Source organism: Seriola lalandi, unplaced genomic scaffold (assembly GCF_002814215.2).
Source record: "Seriola lalandi dorsalis isolate HSWRI2012SDOR001 ecotype SW California unplaced genomic scaffold, Sedor1 jcf7180002054672, whole genome shotgun sequence".
Taxonomy (NCBI): Eukaryota; Metazoa; Chordata; class Actinopteri; order Carangiformes; family Carangidae; genus Seriola; species Seriola lalandi.
This window is the reverse complement of record NW_019525225.1, coordinates 74,114-86,679: the sequence shown is the minus strand read 5'-3', so window position 1 is coordinate 86,679 and position 12,566 is coordinate 74,114. Positions and strand designations below refer to the sequence as shown.

General features: G+C 41.7%; 1 protein-coding gene across 1 annotated transcript; it reads right to left on the bottom strand.

The window, feature by feature from the left end:
* Nucleotides 1–6,298: 6,298 nt before the first annotated feature.
* On the bottom strand, nucleotides 6,299–9,966 carry LOC111666153 (uncharacterized protein C11orf87 homolog). The gene is made up of 2 exons (XM_023421386.2): nucleotides 9,556–9,966; nucleotides 6,299–9,111 (listed from the first exon to the last, which is right to left on the bottom strand). The coding sequence occupies exon 2, from the start codon at nucleotides 9,011–9,013 to the stop codon at nucleotides 8,585–8,587; it is 429 nt and encodes a 142-aa protein (XP_023277154.1). The 5' UTR covers nucleotides 9,014–9,111; nucleotides 9,556–9,966; the 3' UTR covers nucleotides 6,299–8,584.
* Nucleotides 9,967–12,566: the final 2,600 nt, after the last annotated feature.

The window sequence follows — 12,566 nt, the reverse complement described above, 5'->3', positions numbered from 1 at the left end:
TAGGACTTGTGCACAGTTTTTCAAGGTATTTGGCAGGTAGGTTGTTGGAAGCATCTTGGAGAAGCATCTTGGAAAACTTGCCACAGTTCGTCTGTCACAGTGTCTTCTGTCTCTTCATGTAAGTCCAGACTGACAACGTGATGCTGAGATCAGGACTCTGTGGGGGACCGACCATCTGTTACAGGACTTCTTGTTCTTCTTGTTACTGAAGATGGTTCTTTATGACTCATGAATCAGAATCGAAACATCTAAAGTGCCTAAAACTTTTGCGCAGCACTGTTTATTTTGTCAAAAAATAACGAGAATACATCTGTAAAGTAGGATGTAAACTTCCCCCAGGTTGCTAAAACCTGATTCCCAGGAAAAACACCAAGGACATGGCCTCAGTGTTCTCAGTTGTATTGATTGTACAGCAGCTACTTTAACTAGAAACCATTAGTCATAAAGTATAAATCTTGTGGTAGTATATATTTTTGTTAACCAACAAAACCACCAATGTGTTTGTCCGTCTTTTGTTTGGGAGCATTTGTTTGGGACTGTTTTCAGCTGCAAATTAATACACATTTGGTCTAGTGAGTACTCTCTGCCAGCAGGACAGGGTATGTGAGGTTGACCCAACTGCAGTGGTCCCATTGGTAGTGACAGAAGATATCAGCTTGTGGCTCTGTGATGTGTTTTTAAATAGTTTTTGGACAATGGAACAATGGAGCAATGGAGCTCAGAGGCACAGAGGAATAAGATGCATCAAGCTTGGCCTACACAGACAGGCCTTTTTTTTAGGTTTTGGGGGAATTTATGGATCAGTACAAAATTATAGATTATGAACTTGTATATAAAACTCATCTTTTTTGTAAGTTGGGTGAACTAAAAATGTAACTTGTCACTGGCCAAAATGAGTTTTCTATCCCTGCCAAGTTTATTCATTGTAAGAGACCTTACCAAAACATCTGGGAGAAGCTGTGTCACGTTTCATCTTTCTGTGTCACATGTATGGATTTACAGAAATGCAACCCCATTACACAACATTGGTATTAGGAAAAATATCACAAGCCTCTGCGCAGGATTTGATTGCAAGCCTTTGTGTTGTAAACTAAGATGAGCAGTCATACAGAACTGTAATTCACCTGTCAAAAAAATGATGTAGTGTCCCACAAATGGATTACTATACAGGACATGAAGCCATGCGGCCATAAATCTACAGGAGTGTCAGGCAAGGCAGCAGACCCATCCATCAGTAATCTCATCTTAAAGTTCCTCTTCACTGCAGGAGCCTTTAGTGGTGGGAATTAACAGGAGCCATCTTACATCCAAGTTGTTGTTTGGTCCTGTGCTGGAAACAACTGTGTACTGCAGGGTTCTGTTCTCAGAGTGCAGAGGAGCCAGGATGTGCAGTGAGTTTGTACATGGCAGGTAAGACGACCTGCCTGCCTAGTGGTGTATTTGTCCTAATATCAGAGTATTAATCTTTTTAATCATAGACTGTATCTCTCTCCCTCTCTCTCTCTCATACAGTTTATAACATCAATAATGCATCTGCAAACAGCTGTTTTTGGCGAAAAGGCTTTGAAAAACCCCACTGTACACTACCTGCTGAGCACCAAACAGCAGGCAATGTTAGATACTAGCGGTGAACACAGTGGAGCATTTAGCAGCCAGATATTTCCCTAAGGAGTTGGTAGAGACAAGGAACAAGAGCTAAAAAGTGAATATTGGTCTTGCATTCATTGGGTCTCCACATACATGATTCCAACTGAATGCTAATGGTGCTTCCGATCTGCTGGATGCATAAATAAGCAATATTTATGAGTGTTGTGTTTCCACTGTCACCAGGCGGCCAAAATAATCCATTACTGCAAAGTTGAATCGGTTTAAATTAACATTTACATCATTAGAATGTAACAGCAGATTGCCTTTAAACTTGCTGTCATGTACCCAGAGGGATGATATCAAATGTCTTTGGTGGCCCTGCAATTTTTCCTGAGGCTTAATATTCCTCTAGTGAAAAAGAAATATCAAAATCTAACAGGCAGAATGCCATGAAGATTACTGAGCACATTCATGGTCACATTCACATTTTAGTAATCCCATGAGCTTTCCTTCTAACATCGGGCAAAAATGTCATTTTTGTGCAAGAAGCATTTAGAAAGATCTGACACCAAAGAACAATTTAAAGACTGATATTGCCATCCATAGACCCACACTGTGGCGAGCCATCGCTAAAAATACTGGGAAGTAAAGCAATATAACTCCTGTAGCGCCGTTTCAGTGACCCTTGGACGTCCATTAAAATAGTTCCCATAGATCTAATTTATCTCTCAGTGAGGTGTATGGTTGTTGTATCAGTAATGGTTCTCGTCAAAATGGTGTCATGACAGGAGGATGAGGGCAAACAACTGTGTGTGTTTCAAGTGGTATTACTAAGAATGCCCAATAGCTCCAACAAAGTTTAAAAGTAAAGCTTTCACCACGGAAAAATGATACAGTCTTTGAAAAAGGGGGATTTGATATTCCTTCTTTGGGCCACAGAGCAGTGGAGGTACTTGTCTGAGTGCTTGGTAACCTCACAGTCACAGCTTGAACCTGCAGCAATGAAGCATATAAACAGACACCGGTGGTGACAAATCATCTACCTCAAACCGTGACGGCAGGGGTGAGAACAGGAGCAGTGGTGTCCTCTCTCTCTCTGACAGCGAACTGTCACTTGTCATCACTCCGAGCTGAGCTATAGAGTGCAGAGCCAATCTGCTAATACAGCTCAGTGGAATAATCAGAGTGAGCTGTAAAGCCTCATAAATATGTGGAAGCTGTAAATGAATGCAGGCCTGATTCATCCCTTTACCTCATGAAATATTTTACTTCTTATGGAATCATGCTGTAAAATGCGGACTGTGAATTTTTCCAGTCTATAGTGCAGTGGACTGTGGAGTGTTTATCATTCCAGTTTTTTGTCTTCACCCATAATGCTTTAGTTAAAGTATGGCCCTTTGGAGTCTGATGCTCCACAGCAGGACGTTTGGCAGGCATGATGGCAGGGTGTTAGTTTTATATTGAGTGCAACCGAAAACCCATTAATTAGTGCACCCAGTAGTTTACTTGCCAGGCCTTGTAGGAACAACCAGAGTTGTTCTACTGCTACTTGGAGGAGGCCCAAATCTGCATGCATCACAAAGTCTGATTCCCTTGTTAAATACTGCTATGCTGAAATCTTTCTGTTCCTGCAGTAATAATTTAAAGGACCATACTCATTTTCTTCCATGTCTCTTGTCACTATCTACAAAGCTCATGCTGTATAATTTATAATAATGCTGACCTTCTCCAAAGTAAGTTTGAAGTGCAAGTCTGTGTTCAACAAAGGAACTGTCTGGCACTTGATGGCAAACCAAACCAGTGACTGCCAACTCAAGCAAGTCTCAAGTGTCTGCAAGATGATCTTCATAGTTTACAGAAATGAAAGGAAATCAATGTTTGTCTGGAAACACACTCAAAAAAAGGGGTAAGAAGCAGTGAATATTGTACATCCTCAACAGATTAGATTAAGAAATGATTCGCTTAGACAGTCCAAACCATGTTTCAAAAGCCAAGGTTACTCCAATCACTTCAATAACAAGAAGAAGAGAACATGTTTAAATAAAATCTAAAACCCTCAGAGCTTTTCTAAAAGCCCACCCTGACAGGCTGCACTTACTAGAGCCTTACCAATAGTGGGGCTAAAAGTGTGAATGTTGTCTTGTGAGTGGCACTAGGGAAAGGTCAGGAGATTAAATGGATAAAAGTTAAAGTAAGTGAAACGTTTTTCGATATAGCACTTTTCGAAACCAATGATTTCTCCAGTTAAGAGCATGAGTGCTCACCAGATTTAACTACATATTTACCTATTATGTGCTCCTACTCAAATGTTTATAAGTTCTACTAACTGAAGACCGATTGCCTGAGGTGACACACACAATACACTGAACCATAATAATGCTGTAATAAAAAACCACAGAGGACCTAATCCACTCACTGGCCAACCAACGCCACTTGCAAAGTCTGTCTGCAGCACAGAGGAGAAGACCTCCTGGGACAACAAAACCCTGAAAACTGGCCTCATTAATTCTAAATTAGGCTATACACAATAACTAGGCTATTCCCAGAGCAAACTTAAATCACACAAAAGTCTCTCCCTCTGTGTCTTTCTGTAATGCAACTCTTTATGTGTGACAATAAATAACAGCAGTCCTAATTCATGTATCCCCAAATAATCATCTAATTTATTCCCAACCAGTGACCACTGATCTCCATAATTTTCTAGCCACTATCCTTCATTCATTCCTAGCCACTGGCCTCCATCCATTCCTACTGACATCCATCCATCCCTACCAACTGGCCTCCATCCATTCCTACTGACATCCATCCATCCCTACCAACTGGCCTTCATTCATTCCTACCCACTGACATCCATCCATTCCTAACCACTGGCCTTCATCCATTCCTACTCACTGACCTCCATTCATTCCTTTTTTTTAAAGTATATTTTTTTGGGCTTTTTTATGCCTTTATTTGATAGTATAGTGGAGAGAGACAGGAAACAGGGAGGCAGAGAGGGGGAATGACATGCAGTAAAGGCCGTCCGATGCGGGATTCGAACCGGGGCCAACTGCAGCGAGGACTGTAGCCTCTACACATGGGGCGCCTGCTTAGACCACTACGCTACATAACGCCCCACCTCCATTCATTCCTAACCAATTATCTCCATCCATTCCTGACAACTTACCACCACTGACCCTCATTCATTTTTCGCCACTGCCCTCCTTCCATCCCTAGCTACTGAGTTCCATTCATTTCTCCAACTAATCCTGGCCATTGACCCTCACCTATTCCTAGTCACTGACCTTTATCCATTTCAGCCACTGATCTCCCTCCATCCCTAGCTACTGACTTTCATCCATCCCTAGCTACTGACCATCATCCATGCCTGACCACTGAACTCCATCCATTCCTAACTACTAAGCTCCATCTATGGCGAGCTACTGACCTCCATCCATTCCTAGTCACTGACTCCAATTCAGTCCTAGCCACTGACCTTTATCCTTTTCCTAACTACTGACCTCCATCCATCTATCTCCAACTGCCAATATCCACCTATTCGCTGTTATCCTCCATCCAGCCCTGGTCTCTCACATCCATTTCTTGCCTCTGACAACCAGCCTCCTTCATCCTTCATCCTTCATCCTACATCCTTCATCCTACCTTGCCGTGAATTGGAAGACATGCTTTCTCCAAACAAATGAACCTCACAACCAGAGAGTCAGAGAGATGTGTATTTCTATGTGATGGCTGGTAAGCAAAAATATAGTAATTTTATCAGATCATGATTACAACATACTGTATTTTTTCTTGCTAAAACATGTATGATGTTGTGTATCCTAATCTATAAATTGTCCTGAAGGAAACATATGTAGAATGCATAACTCATCTTTCATTGACTTACTTCCAATTTCCCTGCAAAGATAAATGGTTTCATTCTGTTGCACTTATGCCAATGAGATAAGATAGACAGGCAGTCTGTCAGTGCATCTTCCAGAGCTGGAGCCTTGCCAAAGACTACTTCATATTCCCAGGCCTTTTTGCTGGGGACAATTAGGAACATGGTGTCCTGGTACCTGGCCAACACACTGACTGATGCTGATTCACTTCCACTGACCTCCAATGGGACATGCTGCGGCGTCATCACATGCTGAGGCTGTAGAGATTAAAAATGGCACTGCTTGGGATAACCTTCATGTCAATAAGTCACTGGAAGATTGATATTATCTACACACTAAACCTTGTTGTATATGCAGTGGATGAGATTGAATGCGACAGATATACAGTACATTTTGTTCATATGGTACTATATATATATCTATATATATAGATATATATATAGTACACAAATGATGTATGTACTGATATGGTTCTTTCGTAGCTATTAGAGACCCTGTACAAATTCTATGGATCTCCCCTGGTCATCTCGGGGAGGTAGTGACGAAAAATAACAATACGGGACTCTTTCGAGGTCCTGTAATTGGAATGAGCTCAAGGTCATTTGTACTTGTTTAGTGGAATGAAAACAGGTGATGAACTGAAAATCCATCCAAACATTTGCATAGTATCAAATGTCACCTATACAGTATAATATTGGAAGAATGGTGGGAAATTTTAGCAGTCAATTCAATATACTGTGTGGTTGCACATTTACCTAAGTAGTTGCATTTGGGGTTATTGACTAATGGTCAAGAGGCTACAAGTGTTTAAGATTACTGACACATTAAAAGGATTAACATAATGTAAGTATTTATTTATAAACTTTGAATATTACATATTTTCCTTTGATAAGGCAGATTATATGAACTCCAGAAAGATGATGTTACTGTAAAACATTCCAGCTCTCATAATGGCATACATTTACAGTGAACTCATATAATTAATGACACTGAATTTCTATTAGGTCCACTATGATGCAATATGAAGGATCATGAAAGAAAAAAAAAAGATTGGCTTGAACTGAAGCCCTCTGTTGGAAGGATTCTCAATTTATTACATTTCAGAGAATACATTAAAAATACTCAAAAATGAAAATACTGTATTAGCGCAAAAACTTACTACCTGACACGTTAAAGAAAAAAATCTTATGTGCATAACTACAGCAAAAAAGTCTTGCATCCTGTCAGGCTAACTAGAGCTACCTACAGATGTCTAACAGACATTGGAGGACAGTACTTTATGCAAATATGCTAAGTCACTTAATTGAAGGAAAAAATACTATGCAAACAAATAAGCTATTTCTATAGCCTATATGCAGCTTTGCACTGCCTAACAGCACCACAACATCCATTATAGTCTAACTACATACTGGTAGTGTGTCAGAGGACATGCCAAGGCAGATCAGCAAGCCATTATGGTCTGTATTGTGTCGTCAACTCTTAATAATTTAACACAACCATGTGTCACATCCTAGGGAGGATTTAAAGTTTAAACATTTTTGAGGTTTAAACAACATTTTAGGCTTGGAAGGAAGAGGAGGTCCAAAAGTCAAAGCAGGCAAATACTTTATACAGTCCCATAAGGAGTTATTGGTCGGCTAAATACTAGTGTAAGAGGAAAGAGTGTGACCACATAGCTAACCTACAGACGGGTGACAAATTAAAGGAAAAAACAACTTAAAGTGTCTTAGTAAGTTGTTGGGTCACCATGTGCCGCCAGAACAGCCTCAATGCGCCTTGGCATTGATTCGACAAGTCTCTGGAACTCTACTGGAGGGATTGAACACCATTCTTCCAAAAGATATTCCCTCATTTGGTGTTCTGACGATGGTGGTGGAGAGCGCTGTCTAACACCTCGGTCCAAAATCTCCCACAGGTGTTCCATTGGGTTGAGATCTGGTGACTGTGGAGGCCATGGCATATGATTCACATCATTTTCATGCTCCTCAAACCATTCAGTGACCTCTTGTGCCCTATGAATGGCATCGTCAACCTGGAAGAGACCACTCCCATCAGGATAGAAATGTTTCATCATAGGATAAAGGTGATCACTCAGAACAACTTTGTATTGATTTTCAGTGACCCTTCCCTCTAAGGTGACAAGTGGACCCAAACCATGCCAGCAAAATGCCCCCCACATCATAAGAGAGCCACCGGATCCCCCCTCTAAAGGGGTCAAGAATTCTGGCCTGTACCTTTCTCTTGGTGTATGCCACTCATTCACTCGCCCACTTGTGGAGAATATGGTGAAGAATGACTCATCTGACCATATCACTTTTTTCCACATCTCTACAGACCAGTGCTGATGGTTTTTGCACCACTGAACTCTCAAATGTGCGTTCGTCTTTGTAATGAGGGGTTTCTGCACTGCAATCTTACTATATCCCTCTCTATGCAACTGTCGACGGACTGTTCTTGCTGACACAGTCTGACCACGTCCTGCATTGACAATCTCGGTCACCTGAGGAAGAGTTGCTGTTCTGTTTTTCCTTACATATCGCACTAATGCACGTGCATCACGGTCATCTAATGTGCGCTGTCGACCACAATTTCCAACCCTACTTACTGATGTCTTCCCCAAAGAGCTAAATGCAGATGTCACTTTAGTCACTGTTCCGATTGAAACACTGGCCAGTTGAGCAGTCTTTGTGACTGAAGCTCCTGCCATCCTTGCCCCAACAATAAACCCTCTTTCAAAGTCACTTAGATCTTTACCTCTTGTCATCTTGATACAAAATCAGAATCAACTGGGTCTGCTCAGCATTTTTATACATGCCACAGAGCTTGATTGGATGTGAATTGCTTACTTGTACCATGCAGTGCACCTGTGTGGAAGCATCTACATTTGTTGTGTTTCTCCACTCATTTGTTCAGGTTTTTCCTTTAATTTGTCACCCGTCTAGTATTTGCCAATGTAGTACTAGTGTTACCTCTAGGACTACTGTTCTGCTGAGTATTCTGCATTTATTTTTTCCTGCTGTTTCTAAGTCTACAAGCAGCAGAGATGGGTGTGGGAGTTCTTTGTGCCTTATTGCTTTTCCTGTTAATTCCACAGTCTCATTCCCTGAAGTTGCACTAAGTTAACAGTCAAGGGGAACCGTCTCGTGCAGCGCCTGTTTGTCCTCAGCCGCTGCGGTGACGTCCCCGCTGTCCGTGCTCTGGCACGAGAGCTTCTCCTCACATCTCACCGGTCGGACGATGACGCACGGCCTCGCGGGCTCCCCGCTCGCCCCGGCGCGCGCGGGGCTGCGACTGTCGCGCTCGTATTCCTCCTGCGCGCGCTGGATCTTCCTATTCCGGAGCTTCCTCTTGTGGAAGTGGAACGTTGCCAGGGAAACGAGGATGATCCCCACGAGCACGGCCACCAGCACGAGGAGCGCGAGGGTGGAGGAGAACGGCGGAAAGAGGCTGAGCTGCTCCGCGCAGGTGCCGTTGTTGGCCTGGAGAACCCCGTTACAGCGGTGCAGCGGCACCGACAGTCCCGAGGCCTCAGAGGTTCTGGCTGTCATCCGGTCCACCTTCCCGGTCCACTTTTGTCTCTCTGACCCCAGTACCCTTCGTGCTCTCCGGGCTCAGCGCGGTGACACCGGCCCGCGCATGTGGTTACCTGCACCGAAAAGAAGACACATGAGACCCGCTCATCCAGCTCCAGAGGAGACTGACTATCAAAACCATCAGAAACCCGCCCACAGAGTCTCATTAACTGGCCCAGGCTACTTTAATAAGACAAATCTGAAACAATTATCACAGGAAATGCGCACCATTTGACACGAAATCACAATGTTCCAAACCCGACAACCCCTCAGTTAAAAAAAAACGGACGTTGTACGATGGGGTATAAGTAAAAAGGACAATAGGCTACAGCATCTATTGTAGCAAAAACGTAGGCCTACAAGATTTAGCCTTACAGAAGCCATTCTTTTTCTTCACTCCACGCAGCAGCGTTTAGGACGAGAATGACAGCTTTACGCAGAGGGTAATGACTGCATTTGTTAGATCTCAAGCCTATACAGCCAATTTAAATAAAGGGATAAAATAAATAAATTCTTACCTGGTGAAATAGTCAGTACGGGGAACAGTCCGTGAGTGGAGAGACGATATGTGTAAATGGGAAAACTGGATCGTGGTGACGTATTTCATACAATGTGATGCTGCTGCTGCTGCTGCTGCTGCTGTGCTGCTGCTGAGCTCCGATCATCCAGGACACTTTGATTGCCGCAATCCGCTCAGTCTGCATCCAGGACAGCACTTTCTCAGGTGAATGCTATACGCACCGGGGGCAAAAATCCCTCAGTGGGCGTCAAAGTGGGTTTTAAAAATGCGATTAGAATAGAGCTGTGTTCTGGTTTTCCTAGAAAAGCGTCCCTCCTCCGGTCATCCGCTGCTCCACTCAGCATCTGAATGAAGAGCTGCAGCTGCATTAAAGGTCCCGTATACCAGTCAGCTGGCGGGGCTGTTTCTTTTTTTTCTTCTTCAGATGTAGTCTATGTATTAGCCTACCAACACCAGAGAGCCTTTGTTTCCTTCTAATGGCTGTGTTAATAAGTGCTTATGTGTTCTTACTTAAATCAAATAAACACAGAGGTAAATTAGTTTGAATATTATACCCTGATCGGTAACCACTGGCATTCCTGAGGGTGTGGTCAGTCAAATGCTGCAAACCTACATGATTTGAGGCGTTTAAGCCTTATTATAAGGGTTGTAGTTAATGTCCAGTTGACATGCATTCATTTTGGGCCAATCTAAACATAGGAATGTCAATAATTAGCCATTTCTCAAAAATAATAGTATATAAAAGTTGGTAGAAATATATAGAGACATATTCATCGCACCTACACCTCTACTCTATAGACATTAATACAGAGGCATTATGGAACATATTGGTAAACATCCATGTGTATTTATCACAAATTTACTGCTGAATATTGCAGACGTTTAGTCAAACCATTAACACCATTGAACATGCAGCTTTCAAAAAAGAATTTACATAATACATGTCAATTTCGTATTATTGAAGTTTTGTCAACCTAAAGCAGCCGTCTGTAAGATCTCAGCCTTTATTGAACTCCATTCAAAAGTCCCAGTTTCTTACAAAGACTTTAGAGTCTGGAAAAACAGCCATTACGTTTGAACCTTCCTCATCTCCACCCAGACTTTCTTCCTGATTAAACTTGGGTTTCCTGGCTCAATGATGATGAGAGATAAACCCAAATCAGTTATACCGACATTTACCTTCTAGCTACAATATATTACTTGATAACTGGTAATCTTCAGACGTAAAACAGTCATGAAATTCAGTATGGAATTAAGAAAATGTTCTTAACATAAGCATAACCCTGTGTAAGCACTAGTTTTCACATTTAAACTACTCATGAATAATAGTTACCCCCTCTGTTTTACGTTTGGTGAAGAGATTAAACCTTTTGCTAAAAAAGTCACTCGAAATAATGTTGAAAACCAGTAATTTAGATCAGCACCAAACTGAGCTCATCTCCTCCCTTACTGGGAGATTAGTGCAGACAGTGTGACATGCACTCCAAATATAGAAGTGTGGGTGAAGGAGAACACAGTGAGGAGACGTTTCTACAATGAGGCCACACCTTGACCTACTGAGGCTTCAAAGCCTCTGATACCACTTTCCCAAGCAAAAAATACTTTTCCATTTTGTGCTTTTATAACTTATCAGGTCTGCAGTTGCTGAGTTTCTTAGTATTATGCTAGTCTGTAGTGTGTTCCCACTCAAGAAGTAGTAAAGACACATTTACGTGTGTTGCTGATGGACTATTTTCTCATGATGCATTGCACAAAGGAACTGGAGGGCAAGTTCACAGCTCTAAAACATTCAAACCAACATCTGTATGAAGCTAAAACAGCTTCATGAATACAACAAAAAACAAACAAACAAACAAACAAAAAGAAAAACCAAACAAACAAACACAAAAAAACTATAAAATCGTTTTGATTTGTGAATTGTACTGATGTGACGAGGGCAGTCAACAAATCATTATGCAACATGCATCCTGCCTATGGATGCTATCAGACCAACATTAGCCCTATGTCAAAAATGCAGCCCCTTCTCTATCCATATGAACTGGACCACTTTGTTGTCACATGGAGGAAGAAGATGCAAACAACTCAGTGTTGTCCGATAAAAAGTTGGCTCAACTTTTGCTGCAAACCATCACGCATTCGTGGTAGATTATTTTGTAACTTGAACACCTTATTTCTGCTCTTTACTTTGTGACTGTCACACTGAAATGTAAAATGATTGCCGTTGTGTTAACTCTCCAAACTAGTAAAAATCTTCAAAAATTGGAAAACCTAATTGACTTTTTATTGTCTTTTTTAAATTTTTTTTTTATCATTTTCTATTGCTTTTTTTACCTTCTCTAATTGTTTTTAGTTCTACTGAAATATATTGTATGTCTTATCTCTAACTTTATCACGTCTGTCCTGCGTCTCTCTGGCCTTACTGTCTGGCTTTCTGTTGTTATATTGTTGTTTTAATGCCTTCTGAGCCTCTTGCCTCTTATCGCCTTTGCTTTGTTGTCACAGCACTTTGTAAACTTTGATTTTAAAGGTGCTATATAAATAAATTATTATTATTATTATTACATCATAAACTGCTATGCTGTGGTTTGGCGTCTGATCAGCTTTAAAACTCATGGATTTGCCATTCAGACTGAGCTTCCATGATTGTACTGCATCATTTTATTGGTACCTGAAGCCATACAGCCCCATCAATGCAGCCTCTTGCATTGTTCTAGTGCAGGACAAGGGGATATCAGCAGATTTCATCATCTGGGGACATTGAATATTTGTATGTATTCCAAAACAGTAATTGTTGAGATACTTAAGTCTTGAAACAGACTGGTGGCCACTATCAGGAAGGCTCTCCTGTGGCATTGGGTGTCCACTGGACTCTACTGCTCCTGTGCTCATCCAAGGTGAGAGGGGGTGAGAGATATTGTCCATGATGCTATGTAGCACCCGAGAATCCAGCTGAACCTCCCACCCTGTGGACAGAGCCAGCCGTCCTGATGTTGATATTTGTTGATCCTG

Bases quoted from the DNA above. Each gene is read 5' to 3' on its own strand.
- LOC111666153 (XM_023421386.2), bottom strand. From the start codon at position 9,013: ATGACAGCCAGAACCTCTGAGGCCTCGGGACTGTCGGTGCCGCTGCAC.